The sequence below is a fragment of the Plectropomus leopardus genome, chromosome 18 (genome assembly GCF_026936395.1).
Source record: "Plectropomus leopardus strain MGB_pleo_1.0 chromosome 18, ASM2693639v1, whole genome shotgun sequence".
Lineage (NCBI taxonomy): Eukaryota > Metazoa > Chordata > Actinopteri > Perciformes > Serranidae > Plectropomus > Plectropomus leopardus.
The window spans coordinates 8,860,554-8,883,292 of NC_142193.1; the positions used below are offsets into that span (position 1 = coordinate 8,860,554).

The 22,739-nt window shown below is 40.1% G+C and overlaps 1 protein-coding gene across 2 annotated transcripts in view; it reads left to right on the forward strand.

Moving 5' to 3' along the window:
- The window catches only part of mybpc2a (myosin binding protein Ca), a 45,783-nt gene that overhangs the window by 22,542 nt on the left and 502 nt on the right, over window positions 1–22,739 (forward strand). For both annotated transcript variants that reach the window (XM_088091011.1, XM_088091010.1), the window contains 17 exons: window positions 1,014–1,119; window positions 2,879–3,048; window positions 5,150–5,315; window positions 5,863–5,969; window positions 6,059–6,088; window positions 8,001–8,140; window positions 8,406–8,565; window positions 10,515–10,619; window positions 10,784–10,972; window positions 11,112–11,246; window positions 11,589–11,756; window positions 12,197–12,285; window positions 15,212–15,407; window positions 16,488–16,627; window positions 17,886–18,045; window positions 19,754–19,890; window positions 22,359–22,545. In XM_088091011.1, the coding sequence (XP_087947137.1) occupies window positions 1,014–1,119; window positions 2,879–3,048; window positions 5,150–5,315; window positions 5,863–5,969; window positions 6,059–6,088; window positions 8,001–8,140; window positions 8,406–8,565; window positions 10,515–10,619; window positions 10,784–10,972; window positions 11,112–11,246; window positions 11,589–11,756; window positions 12,197–12,285; window positions 15,212–15,407; window positions 16,488–16,627; window positions 17,886–18,045; window positions 19,754–19,890; window positions 22,359–22,545 (2,385 nt within the window). The remainder of the gene's footprint in view (window positions 1–1,013; window positions 1,120–2,878; window positions 3,049–5,149; window positions 5,316–5,862; window positions 5,970–6,058; window positions 6,089–8,000; window positions 8,141–8,405; window positions 8,566–10,514; window positions 10,620–10,783; window positions 10,973–11,111; window positions 11,247–11,588; window positions 11,757–12,196; window positions 12,286–15,211; window positions 15,408–16,487; window positions 16,628–17,885; window positions 18,046–19,753; window positions 19,891–22,358; window positions 22,546–22,739) is intronic.

The following is a 22,739-nucleotide window of genomic DNA, read 5'->3' on the forward strand; positions in this document are numbered from 1 at the left end:
CACACATGTTTGTGCGGTGCTGTGACTGTGGTTCAAAGAGTTTCTGTGCTCTCCAGCTCTGGTTGAAGAGAAGTGAGACGTCCGGAGGGGGCTGGATGCTGACGATGACAAATAGCTGAGGCTAGCAGAGCATCAAGCATTGTACCATGTGGTTACACAATGTGACTCCCACCACCTCAGGAGACTTGAGGTACCTTCCACCTCTACAGGACGGGTGTGGTTGGTGGCACTCAGAAGGATTTCAGGAATATATTGTGCTAAAACTGGGCACGCACATGCACTGTGTATTAGTCTTTTCTATTAATGAGCACACGAATACACAGGCCACCCATCACCCGTCCACAGAGGCAGTAAGAGTACAAAAATAGTGTGTCAAGAAATGCTATCAAGTAAAATGAAGCTGGTAGATCCAAACGACATGTTTGAAATCAATATCACAGAAAATTAATATTTTGATTGATGATTCTCTGATAAATTCTGATTGATGTTGATTTTCAATGAATTCCAGTCTCCATTTACGTCTGACCAAACTCTTGTTTTGCTTGTAAAACAGACACTTTAATATCTCATTTTGTTTTTTAATTGTTTTTAATTGCAGATTACTCAGAGTCACCAATTAAACAGAATGATCTACAACCACAACATAACATACTGATATTGTCATGATACAATCCCACAATAAACTATGATGTCATATCCAGTTTAAGCAAGGTAAAGTTCCTCCTCATCATGCTTGATGTGGACTGTAAAAGCAGCCTATACTTGAGAGTGGAAATCAAACTTTGCATGTGCCAGGGTTTAGTCACCATATTTGTTAAGTCATGACCTGTAGAAAAAAGGACTTACTCACTTTACTCAAGTACTATTACCTTCCAGCTCTGTTCATCCACTGCACTTCCTTTTATCCTCCTCTTATGTTCCTTTTCAGCATCACTCTAGTGATATAGTCACAGTCTCTTAATGACTCAGTATCACTCTGGCGTTTTAAAGTTTGGCTTTATGTTTGTGTTTAGAGCCTCCAATCACCATCACCAAGCTGCTGGATGACGTTCACACTGTGGTGGGAGAGAAGGTGGAGTTTGAGGTGGAAGTGTCGGAGGAAGGAGCCAGCGTCAAATGGTGAGACAGTGTATCAATTAATTAGGAAATGCATTGTCAATTAATAATCTGTGGGGTCAGATTATTATTCAGATTACAAATATCATTTTATAAATGAGAAAGAATAATCAATTTAAACAAAGTAAATGTTGGCAAAGTTCACACTGTAATGGGCAAAGACTGTATTGCATGTTCCCTATTGTTAGTAATAATTAAAGGTCGAGTTTGTTGGATTTAAGATGATATATTGGCAAAAATTGAGTATAGTGAGTATGTTTTCCTAAGTGTATAATCACCTTAAAATAAAAATTGTTTCCTTACCTTAAAATGATCTGACTATATCTACATAGGGAGCAGCCTGTAGATCGCTTTGTTGCACCACCATGTTTCTACAGTAGCCTAGAACGGCAAAGCTAACACTGGCTCGAACTAGGCTCATTCACGTTTTAAGGCCCAAACTCACCAAACCAGCATAAGAGAACTAGTGCTAACGAAAACCGTTTGTTGCATTGCCTCACATCACTGTGTCTTGGCCAAAAAGTTGCACAGAAAAACACCAAACTGACAGCCAACCAGCATGTATGTTCTGTGCCCGCATGAGAGGAAATACCACTCCATGCCAGCAGACAGCAGAAGTTTGTAATCGTCATTCAAAAAGAGAAACTGACAGACCGTCTTGATGCTAGTTAGCCAGTTAGCACATTAACAACACAATCCAATGTTGAAAGAGCAAAGCATATTTACTGTGTGCCAGAGAACAATCACACAAACCATCAAGAAACATTTCTGATAAAGAAAACAGTCTCCTTATATGACGAGTTTGTTTCGACCTCACTCGCTCTTGACTTCAGTGTTTTGTTTACATTCCTCACTTCCTTTTCTTTTGGAGCTGAGCCCTTTGAGCTTGGAGCCATGCTGAGCTGAAGTGCCAATCAGAAAGATTTCATTCACCGAAGGGCAAAAAAAAAACCAGCTAGTGTCAATTAGGGCCAGCGGTACGTGTCACACTGCAGCGTCCAGGGCCATGGATGCTCACTGACAGCCCAACATTGCCCACAGGCCGCCTGTCTGCTTGGTGTGTCAGGGCCTTTAATGTCTGCCAGCATAGTTAGCAGCCCCTCTGGGACATAAGAACTAGAAAAACACTGATCTTTATATTGTGAAACACATTTATTCAGCATTTTTTGCCAGTTTAATCATCTGGTCTGTTTGTTTAGGAGAGGAAGAGACCTCTGCAGATAGTTGGCCCTCTGTAAAACCTCCTGAACAATGAACACTGAAGAAATTCTAACCAGGAGAAGTTTCGGCTGGTTGCAACCTGTAATGTTCAGTGTTTGATGCCAGTAAATCCCCCTAGTTTATTACATACAGTACAGTCTCTTTAAAACTTTGTCTGAAAAGCGAGACAGGGTTTTTACTAGAAAACTGCCTTTATTGAATAAGCAGTCTTGTTCTGAGCAGGATTTGGCGATTCGATTCACAAAACTTTACAAATTAACACAATTCAATATGGTATAAAAAAGTGTTTTCCTATAAAAGAATTGTGAACTTTTTATAATACTCCCTCGTTCTTAAGTCACTGTGAATGTAGCGCCTTACACCCTGAAATATATCTGAGGAAATGTTCACCTTCTGAACCGTTTTAAAAATGTGCCAAAGCCTTGTGATCCCTGAAGACTCTAGCCACGTAGAACATTGCAGACATGTCAATCAGCTCTTCCTCCCTTCTCTGTGTGTTAAAGTGTCACTGAAGCTTGCGTGTGTGTGTTTTTCTCCTCAGGATGAAAGATGGAGTTGAGCTGAACAGAGACACGGCAGGTTCAAAGTACAGGTTTAAAAAGGACGGAAAGAGGCACATTTTGATCATAAATGAAGCTACTAAGGAGGATATTGGAATGTATTACGTGTTCACCAACGGCGGAGAGTCGAAAGCAGAACTGGAGGTTGAAGGTACCGTTTTCTCTCTTAAAGTCAATATAGTACCTTACTCTTGTACATCTACAGTTGAATCTAACAGAAACACAGGCAGTACCTTGATCAGCTGGTGTAATAAGTTTATTAACAAGTATTTTAGACATGGCTGTTAAATTAGGAAATTAAAGAAATTTACACTTCAGCAGATGTTGATGTTTTCCATCCCGACAACCATGGCAAGCATAAATTAGCCATTACTCATGTCATAATTAATATTACATCATTAATCCCTTATATCAGTAGTTCATCACACTATTCGTCATGCTAATCTTATTTTACACCTCCCAAAATTGATGGTGTGGTCCTGTCTTACCCCTCAGACATCAGGCTGTCTCAGCCGCTGCACACTTGCAAGCCTTGACAAGTCTTCTAAATTGATTAGTGTGTGTGAGAAAACATGTGTCCCTCCTCCTCAGTGGACACTGTAGTCACAGTAAAAGTGCACCAGGTGATAAACATGAGCAGTGTTGCAAACTAAATTTCTAAATAGACATCCTCACATTGTGTGATGTTATAGTTGACATCTACAGGGGTCTCAAAAACATAGCTTAGAGTGAAAGTACAAGACCTTTGTTTTCTTTCTATGTTCCCAAAATGTATTAGTGATGACTTGCTACTTGCTACCACGAGAAGGAAGCAATCATCCCTTTTCAGGTTGCTGTCTTCAATATGACATAAAAGAAATTTAAAAGAAACAGTGAGACATATTGGGCGAGAGGCTATATTGGTTTCTTACCAAAACCTGTAAAAGAAGATTGACACCACTTCCACGTCTGTACTGTTAATATAAAACTACAGACAATGCCCAGTTAGCTCAGCTTAGTACGAAGACTGGAAGCAAGGGGAAACAGCTGTCCCGACTTCAGGACTGTCCTGGCCAAGACATATTCCAACATATGTTCATTTTACACTTCAGTTTTTGTAATTAAACAAAAAGAATATAACATTTTAAAGAGTGAGTTTTAAAAATGCTGCTTGTGTTACTTTTGAATCCTTGAACAGGGCCAGGCTAGCTACCGTTTCCACTCTTTTTGCCAAGCTAAGCTAACTGTCTCCAGCTAGATATTTATTGTATAGACATGACAGCTATATTAATTATAGGATGGCTCAACTTACCCCGCTTGCGGCTGTTTTTTTGGTCTTCCACTAAAAATAGTTGTGGATAATACCCTGTACTTTTTGGTACCACCTCAGTTGAGGTTCCAAGTTAGCTGAGCTGATAGATGTTCAGTTAAAACACAGCAGACAACTGATCAGAGAGAACCGCCTCTATTGGGACACGGGACATTCTGCAATCTGCCATTTTTAATAATCAAGCTGCCGTCAGTAGCAACCACAGTTTTTTCAGTCACTTAACCTAGATTTCAATAAATTGAAAGCCCACAAAAATATAGCTAATATCAATATCATGACAACTGTACATGGGTGATTTTTTTAAACTCACCCATTTCTATTTTATTGAAGCCCAAAGGTACGCGTGTTTTAGGGCTTGGTCACTTTGAGTGACAGGCTGTCTGTGAGGCGTCAGCACAGTTTATGAGTCTGATCAACCCCTCTCTCCTCCTCACCTCCAGCCCCTAATTCACATATGGTCACTTCTGGCTTAAAAAAGACAAGATGGTGTCGGCCAAATTGATAAAACTTGAGGTTCAAAACAAGAGTCAGTGAACCAAAGTGTGATGTCATGGTTGCTCTGTCCATTATTTTGTGCAGTCTATTGTTGAACAGAGTTGAGTTGAGGCAAACCAAGCAGTGGAAATGAGGAATGGTCTCGACAAGAAAGAAGATTTCCTAAAATGCCAAACTATTCCTTTTTTTTTTAAAAAAGCTATTTTTTGTTCTTCAGTAATAACTGTGTCATACTCAAGGTTTTTGCTGTATAAGTACAGTGCAGCTCCTCTACTGTTACTTGATTTTGTCAAGTAATATTAAGACTCGTATCATTAATGCAGGGCATTCCCAACCTATAGTTACACATTTGTTAACTGATGCTGGTTAGAAAAGGATCAATTGTCAGCATCAACAAACGTCTGTATGCTGTAATATCTACTGATCCAAGTTGTTGTCTTTGCTTCAGATAAAGAGCTGCAGGTCCTGCAGAGCATAGCTGACCTGACAGTGAAGGCTGCCGAGCAGGCTGTGTTCAAGTGTGAAGTGTCTGATGAAAAAGTGACGGGGAAATGGTTCAAGGATGGCGTGGAGGTGCAGCCCAGTGATCGCATCAAAATGACGCACATTGGAAGGTATTATATCCAACTGCTGTGGATCCACGTCTGAATGTCAAAAAAGCTGCTGTTTGGAGCTCTCTGAACCATCATGTGTCGTTATACACACACAGACACACACACACGCACAGACACACACACGCACAGACACACAAAATCATACAGCTATTGCAATAAGCACTGTCTACCACATGGCTTGGCAAACTATTACTAAAGGGTTTTCTTAGTTATTTGACCCATTTTTTGGATAGGCTGCAATCTATAAACCTCAAACCTCTAAACACACACACACACACACACACACGCACACACACGCACACACACTCACGCACATCACACACAGCCCTAGGGTCTGGGGTTTCTCTCAGTAATCCCTCCATCAGAGCCGCCTATGGCAGGAGATACGCCAAGGCAACAGCGGTCACACAAGGTGAAAGCCATTTAGTATGTTTCTCACTCTGCCATATTGCCTCACGGAGTATGTTGCTAGGGCAACCGTCTTGTGCATAATTGCGTGTCACAATGAGTGTTGTCTCCTTGGTAACATCTGGTAACATGTCCCCAGGACTCACAAACTGACAATTGATGACGTGAAGCCCTCGGACGCTGGAGATTACACCTTTGTCCCTGATGGCTACGCACTTTCTCTCTCTGCAAAACTCAACTTCTTGGGTGAGAGCAACACACACACCAAAATATGAAGCATTTGATGAGCTAACCATGTTTGACTAACAATTATCGTATATATTTTACCCTTTCAGAAATCAAGATTGACTATGTTCCCAGACAGGGTAAGTGTTGTTTTTTATTCACTGTGTTTTTTTGTTGTTGTTTTTTTATCTTGTTCATCATCTTGCATGACAGTATGCTAGATCCATGTGAGGATGCTCACATATAGGTCCAGTATTGATCTAATGTTGGATATAAGCAGGACACCTAGTGCCAATATAACAGAGTTTACTGTTGTTTTTACTGCAACCCTTACCTCCCTAACTCCTGTATGATGACTGCCTTACCCTGATAACCTAGTTAGGAAAAGTTACTTTAAAAAATGTTTTGAATTACATGTTGCAGGAATGAAAGTAAGGGCATGTTTGTACAGCTCTTTAAAAAAGTGCTGGTGCAGGAACAAGCACTAGAATAAAAGCGCCCATAGGTGCTCACAGGCACTGTGGTCTACACACAAACAGTAGTTTTCCAGTGGAATGTGCAAAAGCCAAAATCTTACCGAAACATTTCAATGTCCATGCAATGTGCTCTTATAAGATAGTCTTCATTTTTTGGTGTGGTGATTTAACTGTTTTGTTTCAACTGCAAACTTCAGTATGTTTGAAGAAGTAACTTAACACCAGATTTTCAGCTCTTGTTTCGTTGCTCTTTAAACGTCTTCCCCCAGAAAACAAAGTGCTCTGCATGCATGCAACATTAGTGTTTGCTGGCACTCTTTGAAAGAAAAAAATATTGACGCAATGAGCTCATGGAGTACAGAGCTAGAAAAGTGACTGCAAGTTTTGACATTGAAAACAAAATTTGGAACTGAAACAAGTTCCAGTGAAAACAAAACACAGGCATTGAAAATATTTTGACTTTTTTGCATTCTTATGTGTTTTTCTATGACAATCTTCAGATTTTTTTTCTCCATGTTAATCTTTTTTCAGTGCCAGTTTTTTTTTTATCTTTTGTTTTGTTTTGTTTTACTTTTTGTCACCATTTTGGTGTAGAGGGGAGGAAAGGAAAGGGGCAAGTACATCATGATTTATGTACAATCTGCAGGAGAGAAAGTCAGCCCTGCACTCAACTACAGAGCCTCCAGCATGACCACATGCTAGATTAGATTCAAAACAATTTAATAAGTTCAAACATGAGGAAACTGTCCATTATACATAACATTCCTGAACAGAGATAAACTACTTGATATGGTCATAGGGAAATTGTGAGCAGGAATCCATTGCAATCCTCAGCACACCAAAAATGAAAACGTTCATTTTTTTATTTTTATCATATTAGCACTTCTTTGGTGATGTCACATATATAACAAGCCTTTCTTAATATATGATGTAAAAATCTAAAATAAAATAGAATTTTATTTCACATTTTTTATTTTACATGTTCTGGCAGAGGACCCCCAAATCCCCTTTTTCCCATGTTACCCCCCAATGTTTAAATAAAACCTGCATCCATGTACACACATTAAATCCCAATGGTAGCTTCCTGCTGTAGATATATCATGAGAGAGAAAGACTTTACTCAACATATTTGCTGTTTGAGAACTAATTACCTAAAAAAAATAAAGTGGAATGACAAAAATGTTGGCGTAAAAAAATTAACACTGAAAAAAATAGTGAAATGAAGAAAAAAAACTAATTGAAAACACATCAGGATGCAAGAAATTTCAAAATAAAATATTTAATGTCTGTCTTTTATTTGAAACTTTTGTAGTGCCAATATTTATTTTTTAAGTGCCAAATTTTATTTTAAATGCAAACACACACACACACACACACACACACACACACACACACACACACACAAAGATTTGTACAATAAAAATTATGAAATTTAATATGCTGGCTAATAATACAATGTCATCTCAAAGAGGCTTCACAGTAAAAATAACCATATTTGTGTCTCAGAATCTCATGTTATGCTTCTCATCTGAATGACCTCTTTCTTTCTACCCACCTTCTCCTCTAATGCTGAAAGACCCTCCCAAAATCCACCTGGACACCAGTAGCTCCGGCAGCAAGAACACCATCACCGTGGTGGCAGGAAACAAACTTCGCCTTGATGTTGAGATTACAGGAGAGCCGGCGCCCACCGTGTGCTGGATGAAAGGAGACATAGTGAGGAAGAATAGAGAGGGTTCTCATCATTCACCTCATAAACACTCAAATACACGTCATATGCTCTCCACCTTTGTGCGTCAATCAGAGTATCCACCGTTAGTCAGTCACTGAGCAGCACAAAAGAAGAATGAAACATGAACTAGAGTGGGAAGGTTGAATCACCTGTCACTGTGGCAGCTTAGCCGTCGTCATACACCCTTCTCTTCAACAGTCTGCTTTTGTTCTGTCTGTCTGTCTCGCTCTGTCCTGCCCTGTGTGGTAGGAGGTGTCTGAGGCCGAGGGAAGGGTCCGCGTGGAGACGAGGAAGACCCTGAGCAGCTTCGTAATTGAGGGGGCAGAGAAAGAGGATGAGGGCCACTACACCATCACTGTGACTAACCCTGCAGGAGAGGACAGGGCTGAACTCTTTGTCAAGATTGTGGGTCAGTGGCTTTTTCTCAATTATACACCTCTTATTTTCATTTCTTTTTGTTTTTCATGGCTGTCTGTGTGTTATTGAGCCCTGCTCTTAAAGTGAGATTCGATAATGGTCAGAAAATATTAACATAAAATGAGTGACAAAATTGTTGGTGCCATCTTTTTAGACCATATATCATCAGAATTTTACTGCTACTTTTACCTTTTTTGAGCCAGTTTAGTACCTTTTACAAAAATGACAAATTAACTGAATATTTATTTTTTTTAGCAACCATTGCCTTTTCTTTAAAAAAAAAAAAAAAGAATAAAAAAGAAATAAACTTTAACAGCTTTGCTGTTAGATGATCTGAAGTTGACATGTTTTTTTGTAAAAGTTAGGTTAGTGTGGTGCATTAGAGTCGTAGCAGGTAACTTTTATTTAAAAAAAAACAAAACACTTTTATCAAATTTGCTGAACTGTCACTACATTTACACAGTACTAAATGAGGCCCATAACCTGTTAAAAAAATGGTATTCCTCTGCCTAGTCTATTGCCTTGTAATGTTTCTAATGGCATTACTGCACGTGATCAAAAACTATCAATCAGAGCTGGTGTCTCAGCTGTCAATCATGTCAATAAGAACCAAGATTCTGTTCTTGCATTGCCTATTTATATCCTTAAATGGTTCAGACACATATTTAAGTGGACTGTTAAGCTGTAAAACGAGACTGTCAGCTGTGCTAGGAGACTCCTCAGCTCTGATTGGTTGTTTTTCGGTGCGCCCTTGTGGATTCTAGTGAATGCCATAAGAAGTATATGGAAGAGCAGGAAGGACATTTTTTTTAAAGACTATGACATTTAAAGCAAATATGAACAGAGTTAATTAATTAGTTAACAACAGCAGCCTTAATGTAACTCAGTGTGAGAACGACTGCGTCATCATATCAGAATAAGTTTGACACTAAAAAGGGCAGACAGGATGTTAACTGTGAAGGCTTTCAGGCAAGTCTCAAGGCTTTACTCCAAGTTATGTTTTTCAGACAACAAAATGAATAGAAAACACATTTAACTTGAAATTATACAACATGCTTTGAAAAACTGTGCCTCAGAATGCAATCAGTGGTAAAACATATGCTACAAGATTTACCATATAATCATTTTAGCATCAGTATAAGTAGAAAATGTATGGAATTCATGTCCAGTCAAGGTCATAGTGAAAAAAATTGCAACCGTAGTTAGAATGTTGTAAGCACATATTTAAATATCTAAAACACTGCAGCATGCTTTGAAAAATGATGCCATCTAGTTCTGGCTGGGCAATATGGAAGATATCAAATATAACAATATTTTTTACCAAATACCTTGATATTTATATTGCACTGATATTGTAGGATTGACTATTAATGCTTAATGCAAAATATTTCCAGAATGAGATTTCAGATAAACAATCATCAGTAATGTGGATATAATGACTAAGTGGGTTAAGGCAAATAACAAAACAGCTAGAGCAGTCTGGTGAGTTCAGAAAATCACATCACTTTACTGTAATGCAGCTTGTAGAACCAGGAAAAGACAACACTTACCGTATTACAGTATCCAAGATCTAAAATGATATCTGGTCTCATATCACATTAGCAATATAATGTTGATGTACATCCCAGCCCTACATGCAGTACAGTTAGCAGTATTGCAAAAGTACATACAATGCGTTGTAATTGACTAAAATTATGCATGTAACACCTCTACAACGAAGTATTGGATATGACCAGTGTTATGAAAGGCAAATGAAACGTGTAACCATTTAAACAGGGTCCAAGCAAAGCTAAGAACACAAGGTGTTAAATACTGTTTGAATACAGTATTAACTGTCCTACCTATGAAACCCCACTGCCATCATACTCATGCCTTCTCTCCTTTCTCCTTTCATCTTATATTTCCTCTCTTTCCATTCCCAACTGTAACCTGCCTCTCCAGATGTGCCCAACCCTCCTGAGAATGTCAAATGCACATCAGTTGGCGAGGACTCTGGCACAATCACATGGGACCCTCCTGCCTTTGACGGCGGAGTTCCCATTAAAGGTAGCCGTGAAACACATAGCAGCTAATGTTCACATCTGATATCTCCCTCCCCGGAGAAAACAGCAGTTTAGAATCCACTCTGTCTATCACATTGCAATGTTTTTGAACTCTAAAGAACACTGATTTTTAATAACTTTGCCATATGCTGATATCGCCTCCTCCAGGGTACCTGATGGAGAGAAAGAAGGTTGGCTCATCCAGATGGACCAAGCTCAACTTTGATGTTTATGAGACCACCACATATGAGACTAAGAAGATGATTGAAGGTGTACTTTATGAGATGAGAGTGTTTGCAGTCAACGGCATCGGCATCTCTCAGCCCAGCGCAAGCTCAAAGCCCTTCATGCCCATTGGTGCGTTGCCATTTATCATTAGTAGAATAGTTAATTAACAGAGGCTTTTCACACAATGCTCATTTTGAGGCAGCTTAACCTACCTCCCATCCCATTTACACTGGGTATTAACGTATTAATTAGCTCCTGTCTCTCTCAGCCCCCACCAGCGAGCCCACTCGTCTCATGGTGGATGATGTGACTGACACTACCTGTGCTCTCAAGTGGCGTCCTCCAGAGAGGATCGGAGCAGGTGGCATCGACGGCTACATCATTGAGTACTGCATAGAAGGAAGTAAATATATGCAGCATGTTTGGCACTTTATACTAAGGCACTATAGAGAGTTTATAAGTTGTAACTGATGTAAAAGGCAAATGAAATGATTGATGAGCAAAGCCTGTCTTGTATCAGTTCAATACTGATTCCTAATGCTACAATATGTTTGGCAATCCTGCATGTAGCTAATATTAGTTTTATTAGTTAGCCACAACTAATAACAACAGTAACTATGGGGTTTAGCAAATAGTCAATTGGTCACACTTGATTTCTAATAAGTTCTCACCATTATCCAGAGATCTTTCGATTGTTACTGGATTTCTAAACTTATCATTAATGGCTCCTTCTCTTCTTTCTCAGGTGATCAGTGGGTGCAAGCTAATGAGGAACCAGTGGGAAAGAACCAGTACAGGGTGAAGGGTCTCCCAGTGGGGGAAAAGATGCTGTTCAGAGTGATGGCTGTCAACATCGCTGGGCGCAGCCCCCCCGCTACTCTCACACAGGCCGTCACTATCAGAGAGATCATGGGTCAGAGAAGTTTCCTGCCATTTTTCACAGAAATACAATTGAGAGGTTTCATAAAATACTTGTATACTTGTATGAAGAGGTAAATTATCTTTTAAATCTACTTATGTTATAGCTGTGACAGAAATCAAAGTATTAATGTGCCATCAGTAAATATGTTCAGCCACTGTTCAAGAGCAATATTGCTTGGCAAAAAAAAACAACATTTAATTATCAAGCTTACCATTGGGTCTTAGTTATAATATAACTGTAAATCTCATGGATTACTTCTTACCCACCTACCGCATCTAAGAAGGAATAATTCCATTGTATATTTTCATATCTCAATCATACACATGTAAGCTGCACATGCTGTACATACTACATATGTACAATCCCCCACACCACCCACTCAAGTTCTACTTCTCTTTCCCTTTTCTGTCTCTCACATGTCAACCACCCAGAGCATCCAAAGATCCGTCTGCCTCGCCAACTGAGAACCAAACTCATCAAGATGGTGGGCGAGAAGGTGAACTTGGTCATCCCGTTCCAGGTTAGTCAGAGTCCGGCATACCTCTGGCTTTTTGTGAGTTTAAAGTATATACATTCAGGGGTGGAGGTGGATGTTAAACATATTCGGAGCTTAGCCCAAACCTAGGATCGGTCTGGGTGTATGCTGCCATGGAGGTTTCTTTTATGCAATATTTTTCAAGCCATTGGATAAAACAGAATGCCCAAACATCTGTAGATAATCTGAGAAAAAAACATGATAATTGCCTAGAAAAAAAGAATCATTCTGTAGAGCCTACATCCAATTGTGTATCTAATTGTTCTCTGACTGTCTTCATCATTCTGAAACTATAACACAACAAATGTTGAGGATGACTAATTTTCACTTCTGCCACCCAAAAAGAGGTAGGTAGAAGGATAAACACCATCAGCATATATTATCTGAATGACACAAAGTTAGACGTATATTGAAAACCTAAAAGATTCAGGCTTTTGAAGAAACATTTGGGGCTAGAGCCCCAGAAGCCACCCCACCTCTCTGCCTCTGTATACTGTATACTGCAATAGCAGAGCAAAATCGGTTCTGCCTAGAGTAAACAATAGGCTACAAGGTGCCTTGCTTCCATATTGACCTTTTACTAAATGGCTGTTTCAGAGTGAAGTATTTAAAACTAACTCTTAAGTTTGGTTTATTTGGAGAGTGGGGGGGAAAAGGCAGCAGAGTTTGGACAGAAATCTAAAAAGCCACTCCATGATCCACTCAAAATGGGTCATTGCAGCGAGGTTTCAAGTGAACCCTGGAGTGGTTTATTTGAAGTGAAAACTCTACTGGACCAAAAAGACAGGCAAGAGATATCAGCCTGTTTTAACACGGATGTCCACATGTGTATAATGCATTTTGCTTGTCTGTTTCTGGATAGGTAAAGTAACCCAATAATTGCCCACGATTTCCCCGTTGCTGCAGTTTGATTAAGCATTTTCTTTCTGAAAAGCAAATCAGATCCTTAAAGTTTGCAGTAACAGAGAGAGCAGGAGCTCAAAGGGCACAGAGCACATTACAGCGTTTGACAGCAACCTGCAAATTATGGCGTTTGTAAAAAGAAACAAACCATGAGTAGCAAAGGGGAATCCATTGTTATAAATAAAAACAGACAAGAAAAAGTGAGCCATGGCTTTGCCTGCCTTTGAAGAAGCAGATGAAAAGCCCGTTCTGAGACAGAGGACGTGGCTACATGATGTTCTCCTGGGAGAAAAGAGCACCCACAGCTCTGTCATCTTATCCAAGAGCTGGACGGAGTCTGTTCCAACGGCTGCTTTCACACTAAAGGAATATGTCATGTAACCAAAGCTGAGACATGTTTACTTCGTATAGAGTGCCCCAGAATATTTAACGGCCAGAGCATTTAAGTCGAGATGAAATAAAATGTCTTTTTACCCTTCTAGATCACATCTCACACATCTCCGGACCTTTCGTGCACCTATTTAACCATATATGCCCTCAAAATACTACACATCAGTTTCTTCACATTTTTATATCAAAATTCAATCATGTTTTCTTCCTGTAAAACAAAGTGTGCATACGCGAGCTAGCACCAACCAGTTTCAATCAATGATATCATGACATCCGACCATCACTCAATTTGTAACTTTTAGCTGCACAGACCTGGTTAGCTAGCCAGCAACAGCATGCTACGTAGGTTTGTCTTCATGATACCCAAAGCACGGTGGTTCCAGGCTGTGGGCTAGGATTTATTAACTTTATGGAAAGTGAAATTTGTGACAGCTTTAGATTATGCGCAAGGCATTTTATATTAAACTGCTTCAGCAACTAATCTTGTATGAAGTTTAGGACTGGCTTCTTCTCTATCTCACTGAGGGATACAGCTATTCCGTCGACATTACACTGTCAAGTCCTTGCTGTTATGACACGCCCCATTTAAAAAAGCAAACTTTTGTTTTAATTTCTAAAACTGAGGTTTAATTTGTTCATTAATAACTTAATTAAGTAATTTGTTCTGTCATTCATTCATATCTCCCTCGGGATCCTCACGATCTGATGGTGAGAAAAGTATGTGAGGAGCAAGCTCCTCCGCTAAACTCTAAGCCTGCCCACTTTCAGCCGTCCGGGTGAAGGATTGGATTTGAATCCCTGCCTGTAACTGTACACCAGCCAAATATAGAGTGCCCCAGCAATGAGTCCTAAAACCCGGAAAGGAGTCAGCATTTTAGCACCACTGGTTCCTTCACCCCCAAAGTCAGTGAGTTTTTTTTTTTATTGTTTTTTGGTTAGAAGCCTTAAATAAGGTCTGTGGTTGACACAATCTTAAAAGACTTTCAGGTTTTGATCTACGACATAAAATAATCCAGTAAATACTCCATTCATGAATTTTGAAGCTTTTATTTGTCTTAAAAAAGGTGGTAACAGAAGGCTAAATGATACTACAGAGCGTCATCAAGCCAAGTATAGTGAACATTGTATAGTTTGTTTATAGCCTAATGGCAATTACATTTAGGCTTCAGAATCAATAAAGTGGTGTTTATTTTAAAGATCATCTTGTTGAACAAAACTTGTAAATAGCGGAAATGTTTGTTTGCCACAAAGCTTATTTTCTGCAATATTCCAAAATCCAGTGGAAAGTTCCCACAGGCGAGGGAACCAGGACAATGTTAACTTCAGGCCTAAAAAATGCCATCTGTGGAGCACTTTATTCTGTGTCACTGGGGAATACGTCACAGTACAGCGGCTACAAATGCTCTTACTTTCATTTCTCTGGGACTTTCACATTTTCTTTCAGAAGTGACTAAAAAAGACATGCTTGCTCAAAAAATTATCTCTAAAACTGACTCGAGTGTTACCTTGATAATCAATAACTGACAGTTACAAACTTATTGCAAGTTTTTCTGTTATTTTACAAGTTTTTTCCTTAGAAATATATCTTTTTATTTTTTAATCTCCTCCATATCTGCAGGGTAAGCCTCGTCCTGTCGTAACCTGGTTCAAAGATGGCGTTGTCCTGGATGACAAGACAGTGGGAACTCGTACCAGTGGGGTGGACACCATCCTCTTCATCCGCACGGCAGAGAGAGCCCACTCCGGAAAGTACACTCTGTCCGTTCAGATTGAGAACATGTCGGACAGTGCCGACATACACATCCAGGTTGTAGGTCAGTCCCGTCATGCCTCTAGCACCTCTCAGCTTCACCTAGACAGACGCACACTCCCGTTGCGTGTTCTCTCATTGAGATTAGACCACTGTGCGAGGTTCATATTTCACAAGGTACACGGTTAATAACCTGTTTGGAAGGGGATGACGGCTTGAGCCCAAATCTGTGACATGTCAAGAGTTTTTTTTTTTTTTTTCAAATTTGATGATAATTCCTAATTTCATACTCCTCGGAATCTGTGACTCAAAGTAGCAAATCATCAAAGAGCTGATTCCTCTCTCTCGTATAATCCTGGCTCCTGCACCACTACCGTGGCCGCCAGCTCATTCCTCATCTTACAGCTCGTCTCCCCGGGTCAGGGTGCCGGGTGGATTATTTGGTGGGGCTCCGCTGGGATTATTTGCGTGTAGACCAGGATTAGGTTTGGATTTTGAGGGCAACTTTGTCACTTCCTCTGCTGAGAAGGTTGAGCTAATGAGAAGCTGCAGCTCCACTGATCAGCACGCCCCCCACTTCTCTCTCAGCTGATCTGTCACCGCTCTGTTTCAGCAGGAGACAGTACAGGAAGGATTAACGGGCAGAAACAGAAACGCTGCTCACTGTTTGTACTGTACTCCACTGAGGAGAGCACGCAGAGTAAGATTAATGGCAAATACATTACTATGTTGTACAGTATTTCTGTACTGCGCTGTGTATAGCGCGGGCCACACAGAAAGATCGATGATAAAAGCTCTGCATTCTTCTGCTCTGAAATCCAGGCAGGCAAAGCATCCTATTCCTCAGTTTGTCAGTTCTATGCCAGCACAGTTTTTCCAGTAATGTATGCATCACCACCTTCTCTTGAACCTTTGTCTTTTGCTCTGCTAATCTGTCAATCTTTGTCAAATCTCCACTGCTGCAAATGTTGATTTCTTTCTCTCTGTGGAACTTCCCTGCTCCAGTTTATCAATCTGCCTCTCTCTCTACCTCTGAACACTCTCCTACATGTCTACCCAGGCAGGGAAGACAGTTAGTTATCTCAACAAGCTATATAACAAAATCCTCTAACTCTATCTCCGTCTCCTTTCACAAACCCTCCAGAAAAGCCTGGTCCCCCAATCGCTGTGCGAGTCACAGACGTCTGGGGTTTCAATGCTGCACTGGAGTGGAAGCCACCCAAAGACGACGGCAACAGTGACATTATCGGCTATGCTATTCAGAAGGCTGACATGAAGACCAAGGTACGCATGGTGGGAGAGAAGTTTTTAGGAGTTTACACAGAGGGGTATCCAATAACTCACTGGCAGCCATATTGGAACTTTTACACAATAGTGTCAGTGAAACAGTGTCAGTAAATTCATTTCAGGTCAAGATTTGCTTGTTTAGTCCTGACCGATTACAAGGGCACTCCTGAAAGATCAAGTTCTTCCATATAGCCTAATCCTTAACTCTTTGTAGAATTAACACTGATATATGTACATAATGTACAAGTTATCATTACTGTAAGACAGGTCCATTTTACGTCTAAATCAACAAACAGCTTTACCTTCATGCTTTGTTTCAAATCCAAAATAACTCTTCACATTACTTTTCAGATAGTTTGGTGTCACTACTATCGCTCAGCAAGGCTTTCCAGTTTTCTACATTTTGTATTAACAAGAGAACAACAGTAGTCCGGGGTACTGATAGGGACATGCACAGTTTCAATCAATGATATCAACAGGACATGCACAAGGTCAGACAGTTTTCACCAGCTGTGAAAACGTTGCTAGGGCTGGTATTATTTTCATCTTGTGAGTCTATGTGTGTCATAATGACAAAATGTCGTCCCGGAGACACTTACCGTTGCTGGAACAACCACAGGAGCTGTTTTGAGTATTTTGGCAGGTGTTTTTATGTTTGTCTGTCTATCTGTGGACAGATTTTGGATCAGGAAGTAGGAAAGGGGCCATTTGCTCCTTGACTTTTTTTTTTTGCTTTCTTGCTTACCTAAATGATCCTGAACCTGTAGGGCTAATGTTGTCTGAAGCAGGTTTGATGAAGTTAAAGCTGCAGTCTGTAGCTTTATATTCATACTGCAAAGCAAAGATTTATAGCAGTATCAGTGTAGATTTTTGTACCTGAATATTAGTAGTGGGCAGTTCAGACCAGAGTTGGAAGAACTACTCAGATATTTTACTTGAATAAAGAAGCAATACCCCAGTGTAGAAATACACTGTGTTCAAAATTTTAGTAATAGTACAAAAGTATTAGCATCAAATTACAGTGGACCTTCATGATGACTCAGAGCTGCTGCTGAGTTGCTGCTAGGAGATTTGTCACCTACCTGCAAAGCCTCAGTATACTGTCATGGTCACTATGTTGTACGAATTGACAGGAAGGCGGACCAGAAGAACATGGATGCCGGGGATAGCAGATTCTTCAGCTTATATAGATCTGTACCTCAGCTATAAGCCTCTTTGAATCTCTGCTTCTCCCTCTCTGTTTCTCTCACATCAGGATTGGTTCACGGTGTATGAGCACAACCGCAGGCCCAGCTGCACTGTGTCTGACCTGGTCATGGGGAACGAGTATTCCTTTCGAGTGTACAGCGAAAACATCTGCGGCCTCAGCGACGAGCCCGGCATCAGCAAGAACACCGCCATCATTACTAAAGCCGGTAATGTAATCCCTGCAGAGCAGCGCACTCTGTAACATGATATAACCTTTATTTAACTAGGAAGTCACAAGAGATTAAAACCTCTTTTTTCAAGTGAGAGACAGGGTCAGAGAGCGGCATCCAACACATAACAGAACAAAAACATCCAATCACAACATGAAAGTTTTGATGCCAAGGATCATCTAAAGCATGCTCACTTGAAGTGAGCATTATGGCATTTTATTTAGAATACAAACTGTTTCATGATTTTCAACTATAAATCACAGTAACAACATTATAAATACTTGTATTTAATTACTGGAACACAAAACGGAGGAAAATTAATTCAGACTGATTATGTTGAACAGAAATATTCTTTGACAGAGTGTTAAATAACATTTTAATACTGGCCGTGGATTATGAAAGCAACTAGGCTGGGAAATTAACACCTGCCACCAGCCAAATGCTGCTACTGTTGTTGTGTTGTTGCCTTTGCTTACTCTACCAGAACATTTGGCAGCCCACCAGCCAATCTCGTCTGTGTTCCAAACACTAGTCTGGCCTATAAAATTGTGAGGATAGCTGATTCTAGTACCCACCTGACATCATGATGAAACAAAAGTCACTTTCCTGTCTCGATAATTCAAATGGTAACCTGCAAATTGAGACAATTTGTCAGGTTGACAGCATGTGACGTGGATATGAAAGGCAAAACAATCCCAAAGCAGCTGAAAGACACAATAGTTGGTTACTAATGAAGCATTAGTTGCAATTCTTCAACAGACTTGACAGATTTTAAAGTGTGACATGAACTAGCCAGATTGATTTATGGGTTAAATTGTGACATATTTATCAAAACATGTTGCAAATCCTCTCTCCAGGGCACTAGGATTTATTCCTTGAACATTTTTAGCTATTTGGCCTTCAACTAGGTGCTCCCTGAGTCTATTTTAGGTGTCCTACTCCATTGTCCATTGATCAGTGATGTGACTGATTATCATGAAAAATCACAAGTAAACAAAACAACATTATCATCATTATTGTCTTACAAAAACATGTACTATTACTCTGAGCGGATAAACAAGTTTACCAAATCAGTCACCAGAAAAAAATGTTGTCATTGTATGTTTCTGCTTGTACAGTGTACATTTGCACATTGTTATGTAGCTATGGTTAACGTGTGGTTAGATTAAGGCACAAAAAACACTTGTTCATAATTAGAAAAAGATATGTTTTGGCTTGAAGTACCCTGCTGAAAAAGTAGTGATGTCTCAGTGGGAACAAACCACTGGAAACACAATGACCATCCACCATCCCCTTCAGCTTTGGATGACAAAGTCAGCTTATATATTACATCACAACATTGATATGATACATATGAAACATGGAAATGTAACATATTCAGGGTTTACATAAATGTACAATGCCAAAAAAAAATTCTGGTGGCCTCCCTAAGTTTACAACATAGATAGAAAGAAATATATACATGTAATATTACAACAATCCTTCTTAATGGTCTCTTGAATAACCATGTTTCATCTTGTTAACCCACCAATGAACAAAAATGTTAAAAATCCATTTCAAATACGGAGGAACAAATTCTGTTTTATAAGGCCAAAAAATTGAGTGAGTAAAGAACTTGAAGCTCACATCAGTTTGCACATTGCTGTATGTGTGTTTTCACAATAAGAAATAAACTGAGACATGTAACACCTCTCTATCTGTCCAGGTTTGGCCCATAACCCTACACCCTACAAAGAAAAGGATGTGAACCATTCCCCCAAGTTCACAGCGCCCCTGGTGGACAGAAGTGTGGTTGCAGGTTACAGTGCAGCCATCAGCTGTGCTGTCCGCGGCTGCCCCAAGGTATTACGATCTTCACAGTAATGTGTGTCAATAAAACTTTTTTTTTTCTAATTTGTTGACTTATTTTAGCTGACTTTCTACAGCAGGACCACACCTAAAACACTCCTCTTCTTGTTATATGTCTAAAAATGCTTTTCTGCCCTGAATGTCTAGTTCCATCCCAACTTGTCAAATATCGCCGCTCGGTCAGTGGACTTTTATGTCTACTTATGAAATGCTGGATAACCTCCTGTGCCTGTTGCTGACATTCTGGGACAATGTGTCAGTTTATACCTGTTACTTGCATTGTATCTTTTCAAAATACACTTCAGATTTTAAAGGAAATGGGCAGTTTCTGCTTGTTAGATGTAGACAGTATTTTTTTAAATCAACTTACAACATCAGCATTTGAGTTAATTTCCTTGTGCAACAAAAGCAGGTGGTAAGGTTTAGGCAATAAAAGCACCCATCCACCTCCCCTTCCTGCTTGCACGTCAGATGTCATCCAATGGTGTGTCATATCGATGAAAGATGCCTTTTTGTGTTGACTCCAAAATCACTGGCCAATCAGTAATATTTAATGAGTGAAGATACCATCAATAATTAGTACTGGGATATTTCAAGACTTTAACTTACCTCTTTGAGTTGACTGTCTCTCAAGGAACTGCTATCCCCACTTCTATAAGGATTTCTTTAGTGCAACTCAGCAGATCCACTTTACCATTCCTCCACAACCTCTGCAATTGACACCAAAAACATCCTAGTGGCTGACTCCAACAACTTACTGTTTGCATTAGTGGTACAGGTTGCCAGTTAGCCTTGGCTATGCTTGCCTCATTTTATTAACCTTGTGCTGTTTTGGTTACTGAGATGCCAGGTTCTCAGGCAACCCCAGTATGCTCCGATGACCCAATTTGGAACGCCCATCATAGTTCCGTTGCTGCCAGTTTTTAGCCTACGCAGCCGGTTGTTAGTGGTTTCTTCTGCAGAAAATGCTTCAGTCAGAGCTACCTCTTTTGTCATCATGTCCCCACAGTGAGAGAATTCATGGTCAAAGGTAAATTCTCATTCAACGTCAACATCATCGATATTCATAACTAAGACCCAGGCAGTTGTGCACAGTAATGTTTTCCCTGCACCATAATTATGTCGTACATATATACCCGTTCCCCATAGAATAAAAGCTGACTCCATCTCTTTTATCTCTAGTTACCCCCCCTTTATGCGAACAGTCTATACTCAAGACACCTGTCTCTCCTTTTCGTCTGCATACTGGAATCAATGTTTCTGTCGTCTGAGTTTACATCTACATCCAATGCCTGCCAACTGTACACGTGCTTTGGCTTTTAAGACCTGTGCAATGGTCAGTTGTCCCTATACACATGCAGTATCAATATTTCCATGCAGTAATGTGAATTCAACCTTTCAGTCTGTCTGCTTATACTCAGCTTTTTTACTGTGTGCATATTTATTGTGTCTTGCCTTTTGTTTGTAGTCATGCATCTTGTTTTTACACTATCCCCTTTGCTGCTGTAACACTGCAAATTCCCCCGCTGTGGGACTAATAAAGGATTATCTTATCTTATTTTATATCCTCAAGAAGGCTTTTGGGGGTCTGCAGAGCACAGAGAGTGCGGTAGATCCTTCCCAAAACCTTCCCCATCCTACTCTAGCATTCCCATCAGCCAGTCAAATGCTGCATATTCAATAAACAATTCATTCGCATCTCGGAGCTGCTGTCCTCATAAAACATTGGTTAAGCTTTAAGATTTATCAGTCATTAAGTGTATTTTTAATGTAGATTTTGATGCCAAATCTGTTTGTTTTAGGAAAATAGAAAAAATATAAAATATGTGTGCTTTCGAGTTATCAATATCATGTAACCAACTGTATATTAACTGTGTATTTTTGTTCAAATGTAGGCAAAGGTAAGGATACTGAAAATTTTGAACAACAAACTGTTGGACTGTCATTTCCTATTGAAACCTGTGCAATATAGGCAATGTCCCCACTGTATCTTCCAAGCGAGCAAACTATAACATTACAGTGCCGCACCGCCACCCATCCAGCATACACCTTACCTGCTGCGTCGGCCCCTGATAGCTCTGCTGCAAGGGTACACTACAGATTTCATGCTTTGTATTTTCAGAGGGAGCATACAGGTTTTGAGTGTCAAACAGCGAGTGTAGAACAGTCAGAGAGGATTTTGATGCCTTTGCAGCAGGAGTGTATTTTTATGTCTGAAGCTAGAACAAGAGGTGGAGCAGAAAGATCTTTGAACACACTTTTTTTTCATCCCTCCGAATCGGCAAAGATTTGTCAAGCCGAAATGTTGACCTAATTTCACCTCTCTCCCTCTCTTCCCTCCTCCCTCTGTTCTCCCACTCTCCCAACATCCCTCGCTCTGTTTATTTACTCCCTCCTCCTCCTCTCCTCTTCTCCTCCATCCCGCCAAAATGTGCCTCCTCCTCCAACACACTGTGCTTCAGCCAAAGATCATTTGGATGAAGAACAATATGATCATCGGTGAAGACCCCAAGTTCCTGATGCAGAACAACCAGGGCGTGTTGACTCTGAATATCCGCAAGCCGAGCATGTTCGATGGAGGGAAATACTCCTGCAGGGCCATCAATGATCTCGGGCAAGACGAGGTGGAGTGCAAGCTGGAGGTTCGAGGTATGAACATCACTTCCCATAATACAACAAAGTAGTGAGTGAGCATGGCCTGGGTCAGGGCAAGTTTGTCTCTGACAGTCTTCAATAAAGCTTAGCATGACAAATCTCCATCTCCTCAACCCCTTTGACTGATCTCCTCTGGTGAAACTTTAGTTGCGCTAAAAATAAATCACCCTATTGTATTTGTCAGTTTA